The sequence below is a fragment of the Catharus ustulatus genome, chromosome 8 (assembly GCF_009819885.2).
Source record: "Catharus ustulatus isolate bCatUst1 chromosome 8, bCatUst1.pri.v2, whole genome shotgun sequence".
Classification (NCBI taxonomy): domain Eukaryota; kingdom Metazoa; phylum Chordata; class Aves; order Passeriformes; family Turdidae; genus Catharus; species Catharus ustulatus.
Window position 1 is genome coordinate 32366782 of NC_046228.1, and position 12925 is coordinate 32379706.

The 12925-nt window shown below is 43.6% G+C and overlaps 1 protein-coding gene across 10 annotated transcripts in view; it reads right to left on the bottom strand.

Moving 5' to 3' along the window:
- The window catches only part of PCDH15 (protocadherin related 15), a 642731-nt gene that overhangs the window by 25065 nt on the left and 604741 nt on the right, over positions 1-12925 (bottom strand). For all 10 annotated transcript variants that reach the window (XR_004418559.1, XR_004418557.1, XR_004418555.2 and 7 more), the window contains 2 exons: positions 12711-12799; positions 3964-4140 (listed from right to left, as the gene is read on the bottom strand). Coding sequence is in view for 3 of the 10 variants with exons in the window: in XM_033065836.2 (XP_032921727.1) it covers positions 3964-4140; positions 12711-12799 (266 nt within the window). In the remaining 7 variants the exon portion in view is untranslated. The remainder of the gene's footprint in view (positions 1-3963; positions 4141-12710; positions 12800-12925) is intronic.

The following is a 12925-nucleotide window of genomic DNA, read 5'->3' on the forward strand; positions in this document are numbered from 1 at the left end:
GACAGAGCCTTTTTAAAAGGTTCGTAACTCAGCCGTGAGCGTTTACTCTATGATGGAACCTGACACGTTGTGCAGCAGCTTCACACAGTTTCTTTTTAACAGGGGACATTTTCCACTTAATTTATGCAGGGAGAATTTGCTGGATTGAACTGGTTTTTATGCTCCAATAAATCAAAGCCTTTTCCCTTTAAAAGATAGGAAAGGAGGCTGAACGTTTCAGTCTGAGAAATTATCTGAGTGGCTTCAGAGTCTTTTAGGGGTTTGTGGAAGAGGGAGGACAGTGGAGTACAGGCACTATTCAGAACCAATTTTTGGGGTGTAATCAAAGAGATTTGGAGCAAAAATCAGAGAAGAAGTGGCTGAAAGAGGTGGGAAAGGGGCTCAGCCTGGAGAAAAGGAGGCTCAGGGGGAACCTTCTGGCTCTGCACAACTCCCTGACAGGAGGGGACAGCCAGGGGGGGTCGGGCTGTGCTGCCAGGGAACAGGGACAGGACAAGGGGAAACGGCCTCAAGCTGTGCCAGGAGAGGCTCAGCTTGGACAGCAGGAGGAATTTCTGCATGGAAAGGGTGCTCAGGCCTTGGCAGGGGCTGCCCAGGGAGCTTTGGAGTCCCCATCCCTGGAGGTGTCCATAAATGTGTGGATGTGAGGACCTGGTTTAGTAGTGAGCATGAAGTGCTGAGGGAAGGGTTGGACCTGATGAGCTCAGAGGTTCTTTCCAACCTAAATTACTCTGTTTTATGAGATTCCTGATTAATAAAAACTTCAGGTAACCAATCATAACAGTTTGTAGGAAAAATATGGATCTCTTGTTGTGTATTAGTTTTACAAAGTACAGGACAGGCAAAATTCTACATATCTTAAGGGACACATTGGTTTTACCTCCTGGTACTGGCTGCTACGTGACTTCTAAATCATGCCTTTGTTTTCCAGCCAAACATTTTCCTGGAATTATTGTGAAGTTAATATCACGGATTACAGGAGCCTAATGCTTTGGTTCAGTGGGGTTTGCTCCTCATGGTGACAATTGTGACTCTGTTCAGGTGCTGCTTGGTGAGCTGCTGTGTCCACCCTCCTCTCCCAGCTACAGCTGCTTTGGGTTTAGATCCCTGACTCCTGCCTGCATCCCTGCAGTTCCCCACCTGCTGTTCCACTTCATTCTCAATTCCCCTCACATTTGACCTTCACAAATAACTGTTTTCAAACAGTGACAGGTTCACAAAAATTCCTTTAAATCAGAGCCTCCACTTTGATTTAGAGGAGGAGCACAGCAGGTGCTCCCAAAAAAGCCCATTCTGGAAAAGCCACAGGTATCTTCCAATACACAATCATTTGGTGACCTGTGTAAAAATCCCAGCTGGCAGAAATCATTAAGTCTGTGCTGTTAGTCCTGGATACATCATGGAGTTGTGGAACACTTGGAAAATCACCTGTGAGAATTTATCTTCCTTATTGGTAATTAAATGTTCAAAACAGGATGTTCTGTTTCTTTCAGACTTATTCACCTTTTTCCAGTTTATGAAATGATCCTTTCTCCCACTGATCCATTTTCTGTCAAATGCAGAGCAGATTCTTGGCTGACAGAAGAGTGGCTGGGACTCGTGGCTTCCAGTGAGAGGACAACCCCTGTTAAAGTGTCCTCTGACCATGGAGGGAGGAACCCTGAGCCATCCCTCTGACATCAAACTCCCAACAGGGACCTTTATCTTTTTAGGAGCTTAAAATATTTGTAGATTTGGGTATATCCCTGGCGCAAATCCCCTGAGGTTCTCCCACTTCCCAGTGAAAACTTGGGAATTCCAGCTGCATAAATCTGTCTCCTTACTCCAGTGAGCTGACAGTCGCTCACCTCTACCCTAAAGCCAGGGGAGCAGGTGCAAGGATTTTGCTGATTTAAATATTTAAAAGCTTTTGAAGAGAAAAAAAAAAACAAAAAAAACACCTAAAAAGCTGAGTGTGCAGGCACAGGGAGCATATTAATGAAGCTGTTTCTCAGATGAATCCCCCTTCTCTTCCTGCTGGAAAATTTTTACCCATCTTAACTCCATTCTGCTCTGAGTACTTCACTGGACATCTGAACATCCTTAAAAAGACATTCAAATATTCTCAAAGGGTGCCATAAAAAAGAAGGACATTTTTTTCTGAATGAAGAGAGTCAGCAAAGGGAAAAGTTTATTTTTCATTCAGAGAAAGTCAAAGTTTATTTTTAATTCAAAGAGCCAACTGCCTCCCTGTTCTGATAACATCTGATTTTCACATTCTGATATTAGTGGATTTACTGAGAGTTTTCTAAAGGGAGGAGGAAAAGGGGGTCAAAATCATGAATAAAACTGGAAAAAGATCACAATTACTCCATTCTGGGAATGACCAGTACTGGTCAAGTGACCATAAACACCAAGAACATCACTGAGACCTGAAAAGACTGACTGACCATGGGGATACCTACAAATAAACACCAAGAGAAATAAGGACGTTCTATCACCACCCCTCTGAAAGCTGTTATTGCTATTAATGATATTTCACATAAAATTTTTATATAAAATATTCAGTTTTTTATATTCCTAGTTGAGAAAAATGATGCTGGAAGACTGGACTGGGTTCAGAGAAAACTTTAAGTGATTAAAAGAATTAAAACATAGCCCAGAGCAGAACTTCTCAAGAATAAAAATACAGAGGATGATGTGAACATGAGCCTAGACCTCAGTGGGACACAGAAATTAAAAGCACCCATCGATGCTTTAATTTAGCACTCAAAGTTATAATAAAACTGAGCCTGGGAAAATAAAAAAAAAAAGAAAAAGACAAAAGGCCTAATTTTGACAGGGAATTAACCTGCAATCCTGCAATAACAACCCCCAGGTTGTAGTTGATTGGATTTTCTGGTGCAGTTACTTTGCTGAAAGCTATGTTCCAAGCAGAATTAATGTGACGAGTTCCCAAACTTGCTCAGACTGATCCCAGTGATCTTTCCTAGCCTATAAAATCTGAGTATCTGCAGAACTTTCCTATGCTGCAGTTCACCTACAGTCCATAAGGAGCTGGAGAGAAGCCCTTTTCCAACCCCATTTCCCTGCTGTGGCTCGCAGCCTTTTCCTTCCAGGTTGCTGAGGATGTGCTCAGCACAGGAAGAGCCTGGTGTGGTTTTCACTGAAAGAAAAACCAACACCAAGGTGGAACACATGCCAAAAAAAAAAAAAAAAGAAAAAGAAAAAGAAAAAACAACCCAACCAAAAAGTTTTTTTTTCTCCAGAAGAACCTGATTTGCATTTGGAAGAGCCTGATCTCCTGTGTGGAGGTGTGCACTGGGTCATGTCCTAGTCTGTTTTATCTCAGGTACAAATCATCCCTTCCCTTCCCTTCCCTTCCCTTCCCTTCCCTTCCCTTCCCTTCCCTTCCCTTCCCTTCCCTTCCCTTCCCTTCCCTTCCCTTCCCTTCCCTTCCCTTCCCTTCCCTTCCCTTCCCTTCCCTTCCCTTCCCTTCCCTTCCCTTCCCTTCCCTTCCCTTCCCTTCCCTTCCCTTCCCTTCCCTTCCCTTCCCTTCCCTTCCCTTCCCTTCCCTTCCCTTCCCTTCCCTAAAAATGGACTCATGCTCCAAACAGAAACTGTGGGAAGCTTGAAAGCCAACACTGTAGCACCAAAGCCTGAAGATCACACAGGACTTTGGGTACATAGGAAGGAAATTCCCTGGAGGAATTTCAGTTGGAAGCACCTCCACAGGGTGGAGAAAACCTGTTACAGGCTGTCGTGGTGACAATGTCCAAATCATGTGGATTGGGACAATTTAGCCCAAGGCACTGGACTGCACTAGGAAGTGGCAAATTCCCAAAGTATTCATAGGGGATATCCATGCAGCAGCTGTTTCAATGGACTTTGCTATTCCTGTTATGCTGAACCAGTTTCTAACAGACCAACAGATTCCCGAACAATCCATGGAAATAGAGGAAGATCAACAAAAAAAATACTCACTTAAAAAGCTCGTTCCTCATGATGGCTCTGTTGGTTTGTGGGTCGATGGCATAGACCATGAGGTCAGATTTGGTGTAATCCTCCTCAGAATATCCATCCCCAAACCTCCGTGCTCCGATGGATTCCACCACAACTGTAGCCCCCGGAATCTGGTCTTGAACGTAGCGTTCCAAAATCCTAAAGGGAAGATGAAGCTGGAAAGCTGCAGTGATTGATTTGTGCTGCTCACCACTGACCCCAGCCCAAATGAGGTATTGACAGGCAAAACCCATAGGATGAGAAGGATTTTGACCTTCAGAGCACTTTAAAAAAGGAATCATTGCTCCACGTAACCTCTGAAATGCTGAACTCCTGAGAAAAGCTCAGCAGTGCTCAGAGAGGTCTTCAGAAATTGTGTCCTTAAGTCGAGCTCTTTGTATTTATGACCCCAGTCGAGTTTTAAACGGCTCACGGGAATCACCACCTATATTTCACACAAAATCCTCCTGTCGGCCTTTTATTAAGTTATATTATTCCAGTACTTCCATTCCAGCCTTCCACAGGGTGCATTCCATAAATTTTCACCCAGAAAAACAACCACTTGAACGATTTTTGGTGGGATATTTCATCCAGCCCTCCAATATCACACAACATTTCAGGGGCTGCAACACCTGCTGCTCCAAAAGGCACCAGGTTTTACAGGCGGGAGGAAATTGGAATATTGGGCTGACGCTTTTACCACAGGAAATAAAATCAAATAAACTGCAGCAGGATTCCACAAGCAGGGGAAAGAAAGGCTGATAGAATTTAGAGAAAACAACATTATCAATGAAAACAACAACAACCAGACTTGCTAAAGAATGATTGGTTTCCAACATGGACCAAGGAAGGTTCACTCAAAGTCCACAGAAAGTTTTATAAACAAAGGCATACATGCAAATATAATCCACTCTGCGCATTTGTCAGTGCAAAAGTTCCATCTGAACTTATAAGAAAATAGAGAATTACCTGGGCTCATTGATATAACCAGAAAATAAAAAAGGCAATGGCTGAGCTGGGAGGCAAAAGCAAGGGAACTACAGGGAATGTGTTGTCTGATCCACCAAGGATGCACCAGGGTGTGAAGACACACCTCCAAAAAAAAGGATATAAGTGACTTAAAGGTGTCACTTGTTTAACACAAAACCTTCTGCAGTTGCTGAGGTTATATTTTTGCTGTTGTGGTTTTTTCCTGACACAAGATTTCCACCAGCTCCTGATTTTCCAATACTCCTGATTCACATTTATCCAAGGAACATCGCTTCTCTTTGTGTGGAAATTTAGTGTGCCCTTAAAACCAGTTGTAAACTTTTAAGCTTTTCTGCAAGACCGTCGAAAATTCAAGATGTCAGAGCCAGGTCATACCTGAAGAGTGAATATATGGAATTACTGCAGAGAAAATAGGGATTCAGATTGGCTGACATGGAGTGGTGTCCTCTGAACAAGCTCTCCTGTTGTTTGCAGATATGGAAAACTCTGCTTATCTCTACTTCTAGCACGCTCTGTACTGGCAGCCAAGGTGAGAACCTGTCACAGACACCTCAGCAACAATAATTCCCCCAGGGGAAGTCTGACAGGACCAATCTGGGATACAGAGATTATTATAAAACCCCACCAAACATGATGGGAGCGTAAATGGCTGAAAGAAACCACAATCATTCTTAGAAGTGTGTTTGACACAAGGTGTCAGACAGAACAAATATGCAAATGACTTGCCTCCATAATTAGCATTTAATTATCTTCTCTTGCTGCAGGAGATGATTTTCAGGAAATTACAGTGTCCCAGAATCCACCCTGTTCCCAATGCCCACCTTGTCCCCAGCCCAGAGCACTGAGTGCCACCTCCAGCCCTTCCTTGGACACCTCCAGGGATGGGGACTCCAAACCTCCCTGGGCAGCCCCTGCCAAGGCCTGAGCACCCTTTCCATGCAGAAATTCCTCCTGCTGTCCAAGCTGAGCCTCCCCTGGTAGAGCTGGAGGCCAATTCCCCTTGCCCTTGTTGTTTCCTTGTACAGAACTCTTATGCCCAAGACAGAACTTCTCCATCAGGTTAGAAAGTTATAATGTAGGGTCACTTCTGGCAGAATCAGTAACAACATTCCCTATCCTCAGAAAGTCCTGGCATCCTGCTGGATTTCATTGCCTTTGAGAATATCTTCATCTAAGACATTATTAAAACTGAAGAACAGAATGTTTGGACAAGGGATGGAGGGCCAGGACACAGGGAATGCTGCCAGAGGGCAGGGTCAGATGGGATATTGGGAAGGAATTGTTCCCTGGGAGGGTGGGCAGGCCCTGGCACAGGGTGCCCAGAGAAGCTGTGGCTACCCCTGGATCCCTGGCAGTGTCCAAGGCCAGGTTGGATGGGGCTTGGAGCAACCTGGGATAGTGGAAGGTGTCCCTGCCCATGGCATGGATCACACTGGATGGGCTCTAAGGTCCCTTCCAGCCCAAACCAGTCAGGAATTCTGTGATATCACTTCCTGAGAAATGGGCACATTGCAGCCATTGGCTATACTGACATTGCAGGAAACCCCCAAGTCCAGCAGAATGGCAGCAGTGTTCAATTTGAAATGCACAAATTGCATGTTTAGGTTAAAACAGAATAAAATCACACTGAAGAGCTGCAATTAAAGAATTCACTTAAAAATGGGGCAGTTCCCTGTAGAATTGTTTGAAAAATCCTTCAGCTGAACTTGTGATGCTGAAAACAGTGTAGTGTTTTAGAACTCCCCTGGAAATGTCCACTTGTTTGTAGTGGTACTCACAAAAGCCACTTTTTTTCCCAGATTCCTACTTTTAAGTAACAACAGTTTCTGCAGCTCTGCTGTATTGATCAGCAGAATTCAAATTAAAATTAGTATGTCACTTGTTAATCCCACACGGGTCATTCCCATCCTCCCAAGTGGTGTGTAAGAGGTGGAAGCAGGAGCAGAACAGGTGATGAGCCTTTCCAACTGCTCCAAGTCCACTGGAGCTGCTCAGTAGTGAGGGAAATGCCTCCCAATGCTTCCCCATTAGCACAGCTTTCCCAGTTCCCAGCAGTGACACTGGATAAGAGGAGTTGCTCTGTAACTGAGGGATCCTGAGGCCCAAAGTTCCCTGAAAACCCTGAGGTGATTTTTTTTTTTTTATCTTTAGATGCAATATAAATAGAAAGGCAAAACAATACAGGGGTGTTGGTCTGCTGAGCTGTCCCTTGGCTGGGGAATTCTGCTCCATGAAGTCCCAGAATGGTTTGGGTTGGAAGGGACCTTAAAGTTCATCCTGTGTCACCTGTGCCATGGGTAAGGACAACTTCCACTATCCCAGGCTGCTCCAAGCCCATTCAACCTGACCTTGGACACTTCCAGGGATCCAGGGGCACCTGTGCCAGGGCCTCCCCATCCTCCCAGGGAACAATTCCTTCCCAACATCCCATTTATCCCTCCTCTCTGGCAGTGGAAGCCATTTCCCTTGTCCTCTCACTTCCCACTTTTGTGAAAATCCCATCTCCAGCCTTCTTGCACATCCCCTGTAGGTACTGGAAAGGGGCTTTCAGAACATTCCTGAATGGTACTTCCTAGAACATCCCTGAAAGCAGCAGATAAAAGCCCAAAATCTGGGATACGGCACCACATTCACAGCCCTCAAACATTGTTTCTTTCAGGACTCAAATTACCAAAGACTTGGAATGAGCAGTGTTGAAGATTCAATATCCTGCATAATTTTTGTCCAAAATTCTAGTTCCCAAGAATGACCTGGTGCAATAATAATGATAAATTTGTATTCTAGGTATTTGAAAATGCAAATTTGGCAACCATGCAGAGTGGAGAGCATCCAGCCCCCGCCATCAGCATCAACACAGACTTTTCAAGTGCTTTAATTAACTCCTCAATTCTGCTCCACTTCAGCCAAATTCTCGTCGTGTGGAGTCTTTGTGAGATTAATTATTGACAATGAAACCAATGGATTTTCAACTGGACTTTCCTGAAGAGACAAGGACCAATTCCAGCCCCTCTGGTGCAGTCAGTGATAGATTTGGGGGGATAAACTGGAGCCCCAGCTCCCAGATTCCTTATAAATAGAGCTCAGGGAAGGGTCTGCTCATCCTGTGGTGCCTAGGGTTTATTCCAAGCCCCAAAACATCCCTTTTTTATAAAACAGCTTTTCAAAAAGGTTATTCTTCTGTTACACACATGTCCAGCCAGAAGGAGCAGCACAGAGAGAATTCCCTCTGCATAGAATTACATATATAATATTTCATAATAATATTACTAATAATATTTAGAAAATAACTAATGCCTTTATACTCACTTATCCTAATCCTATAAAAGCAGATAATCAAGAATCATTAAGGCTGGAAAAGGCCTTTAAGACTCAAGAGTCTCACTGTCACCCCAGCCCCACTACAAGCACATTGGTTTGCACACCAGAAAGAAAATTTGTTTCCTTACACACTGCTGAAGTTGCTTTCCTTCTCTTTGTGCTCATCCTGTAAAATCCTGCCCTCCAAAACCCTTACACACTCCAACTTTTTATTTCAGCCTCATTTGTCCCAATCACAGGAGGAACATTGCACTCATTCAAAGAATAATACAAAGGGACATCTCCCCTCTGACCCTGAGGACAATCTCCAGATCTCAGCACAAAAGGGCTTTTCCTGCAACTGTCAGCAATTCCTGGGGAAAGCAGGAGTTTACAGCTTTATCCACTGCATTAGTGAGCTTTGGAGAGATCCATGACCACAATAAGGCTGGGAGTTACAGAGAGCAGGAGCTCACTGAACCAGGGCTTCCCAGCTGCCAGGGCGAGTAGCAAGTGGAAAAGCTGGGGTTGTAGAATCTTGGGTCTCTATTACCCAACTTAATAAAGGTGGCCTGCAGTTATTAATCATCCTGATTGCTCAGGAGGAAGGGTGGAACAGGCTCTATGAACACTGCACCAAGCCCTGGGACACTCTCCCAGCAAAGCCAGACTGGCTGGACATGAAACAGGAGACAGCCAGCTGGTGACAAATGTCCCACTAATCCCTTTATTTCATCAGATTGGATCTGTTTAATCCAATTCAATAAATTCTGTTATTATCTAATCTATTCCTTTCTAAGTTTGCAATTTAATCGGGAATGAAACATTACAGTGTGAAGAAGTGACAGAGAAAAATGGGAGGGGAAGTGGAGTAGAGGGACAGGAGCAAAGTGACCCCAAAATGTTCCTGTCAGAGAGGTAAAGGACAAAGCTGCTACAGCTCGACCTGTGTCTCAGGAATGCTTCATAAAGGGCAGGAAACCAAGTGCCACCTGTGGAGAGGGCCAAGGGCAAGGTCACTGCCACCACCCCAACAGGCAAACAGTCCAGTCAGCTGTAATTAGACTTAATTCAGTAATTAACAGGCAAAAATAATGAAGTGAGCACCAGAACGTGACTTCTCCTTGGAAAAAGGAACAAGACTGAGTGATTGATACCCTGCAGCTGAGATTTACTCATTTTTTACCAATTCAGGGACTGAGGAAAAGAAAAAACACAACTGCAGGGAAATCATCCACATCTGAAACACTTCCCTGATGAGAGAACTGCGTGTTCCAGCTCCCAGATATAAAATTTATTGTCTCATATACTATGATTAGACATAAAATCTTATGTGATGCACAATGTACATGTGCTGTATATTATGATCTATAATTTACAGCAGTATTTACTGCTGTAGTATTTTATAACATCTCTTTTAAGTGCAGCACAGTTTCTGTGCATTAAGTAGAGTTCCTTTGAAGAATGATGGCAGTCAGCTTTAGATATGCAAACCATTAAGTTGGAAGGTTCAATGTACATATTCCAAAATACTCCCTCAGCAATAACTCTGAGAATCAGCACTTGATTCTACATTTGGATTTTCAGGGAAAAGCCTGCCTGGCCACTTCTGCACTGTGTTAGAGGGTTCAGCATGGATATTCCTTACCTGGGGAACTGCCTCATTCTTTCCAGAGCATAAAACTGACTGAGAAAAGTGTAGCTGAAGTGAGGGGAGACACTCTGAAGCCACTCCACTATTCAAATTCAGAGGAACTGATGTGATATCTCATCTATACAGGAGTGTACAGAGGAATTTACTTCCCAAGACAGTTCTCTTCCCTGCAGGATGGGACAAGCTCAGGTCTCTCTTGGCAGTGTAGTTTATCTGCCTTGAGGCAGAGCTTTAAGTGGCCACCATGTAAAAATCAAAGAATTAAATGCTCTGAGAACCACTTTGGCTGTTATATTCCAGTTGAATTTCAGGAGTGGGATGCCTCTGGGTTGCTTCCAACTGAAGATATGCTATGAAATGCTGTTCCTTACCCAACAAACCAACACTCTCTGAAACTTCCATATTTCAAGAACATTCTGGCATCTGTCTCCACCTCTCTGAAGAAGAGGAGCACACACTGAATTTTCCATGAAGCCTCAGCCTATTTTTTCTGTCCCTTCTGCAGCAGACAGAAAGCAGTCTCTCTGCCCAGCCAATTAAAGTGGGCAAGAGAAATGGCAAATGGGACATGGATGTGCAGCCCAGAGAATATGAAAAGCTTGATGAAATTAAAGCAGTTGGAGGAAAACATTGAATGACTGCAAAAGATCCTATTGGAACTGTTAGGGAAGACCAGTCCATTGTATCCCTCAAAAAATTCCTAAGCCAAATAGTGATGCTTTAAATCTTCTCTTCCCTGCTTTGCTCCCTTTATGTGGACCATTAACTCCCACCCATCTCTGGCTGTGCTGAGTGTGGAAAAACTGAATTATATAATTCTTAACACCTCATAAGTCCTCGTAAAAATGACAGAACCTGGTATAGCTTCCCCTCCAAAGTTTTTAAACCACTATTTATTTTATTGTGAAAAATCACTGCAATTCCACAAATGACCCACGTACCTCCTTCCCTAACAGTCCCCCTCACCAACTGTCGGCTACATGTTCTATTTTCAAGGATTAATATTTGCCAAAATGAGAGGAGAAAGAGCTGAGTAATCTATGTCGTGACTAATTTAATTCACAGGACACAGAATGGTTTGTGTTGGGAAGGGATCTTAAGGATCATCTTGTTCCAACTCCCCTGCCACAGACAGGGACACCTCCCACTAGACAAGGTTGATGATAGTCTTTTTATTAATTTTATAGCTTAATTACACATTAAGCTTTTATAATTACTGCATTATTTGAAGTGACAAAACTGCTTCAGTCTGAGATTCCACAGAATTTGATTTCCCTTTCCCTGTGGTTGCACAGGGAATAATGTGCAAAACATCACAAATTCTTATTTTGTTTTTATGGGTTGCACAAATTATTAAACCTGTATAAAAACAGGGAGAGGGTGATCTTTTAAATTTAGGAGGAAAACATGAGAAATTCAAAGAGAGCAGTAAAATAAATAAATTTCCCTGAGAAATGGATCTATGAAATTATTTTTGAGACATTTTTTCTCTGCAAATATTTTCAGGAATGAATGGGCCTATTTGAAAATCAGATGATGTAATTCTTCTGGCAAAGGCTGTCCTTAAAAACTTATTCTTAGAAGAGAAATTCTCCAGCCACACTGATCTGCCCATGGTGTTTGTGAAGGTAAAGACTTCCCAAGCTTATTTGGAGAGCACAAAATCTGATAATATTGTGGTGTATTTTCAACTTTGTGCTCATCCCAAAGCTTTGTTCACTGTGAAATACAGAATCACAGAATGGTTTGGGTTAGAACTGACCTCCAAGTCCAACCATCAACCACCACTAACCCATGTCCTCATGTGCCATTTCCACATGAACACTTCCAGGCATAAGGACTCAACACTTGCCTGGACAGCCCCTTCCAATGTTGAAACCACCCTCTCCATGAAGAGATTCTCCCGAAAATCCAGTCTAAACCTCCCCTGGTGCAGCCTGAGGCTGTTTCCTCTCCTTCTGTCACTTGTTACCTGAGAAAAGAGCTTGATCCCAACATAGCAGAGCCTCCTTTTAGGAAGTTATTCCTATTTCTAGGCACTACCTTTTCTAAGGATGTTATTCCTGGCTCTAGGCAATCCCTCCTTTCAGGATGTTGTTCCTATTTCTAGGCAATTCCTCCTTTCAGGAAGTTATTTCTAGGCAATACCCCCTTTAAGAATTTATTCCTGACTCTAGGCAACCCCTCCTTTCAGGAAGCTATTCCTGGTTCTCCAAAGTGCAGTCCCTGTGAGTTCAGCCCATTGCCTGAACAGCTTCGCTCTGGTTCTGACATTCAAATCTCTCCAAGCCAACACAAACCTGGCTCAAAACAGAGGGGGAGAAGAGGAACATGTCCCAGATCTCCAGGAGCAAATCCATCAGAAACTTGTCCTAGCCCAGTGAAGACATGAGGCACTCAGAGACTTTTCCAACAACTGGTTGGACCATCAACCCAAAGGTATTTCAAATTTAATGGACAACAACAAGCAGGATGGACCAGACTGTGGGAATCTGAGAAGTGCCTCTCATCACTGATTGAAGTGACAAAAAGAAGGACAAAGATTGGCTATAAACTACTTTCAGCATTTTCTATCCCATATTGGATAATTCCATGACAGCAAGTACAGAAAATTGTTTTTGTGTTACAAAAAGAAGCCAGAAGTGCAAACCTGAGCCCTGGAAGCTGCTGCTGATGTGGTGTGTGGGGGCTCTTATTGACCAGATAAAAACCCTCCCTCACTCCCTGATCCATCCAATCCCAAAGCCAGGGAATTGTCTGATATTTGGAAAGGAAATAAATTGATTACCCAATGAGCTGGTCTTTGTTTTGCTCCACAAGGGTGGGAGGAACGTTGGAGACAATCACTTGCATGTCCAACTGGTTGACCACAGAGACCTGGGAAGAAAAGAGGGGAATTCAGTTGGCACTGCCAGGCACAGTCCCCTCCCCATTCAACAGCAATGGAAAAATTCCTTTCCTGCCTCCATACCAGCCCTGATATCCAGATTTCTCCTTTTAATT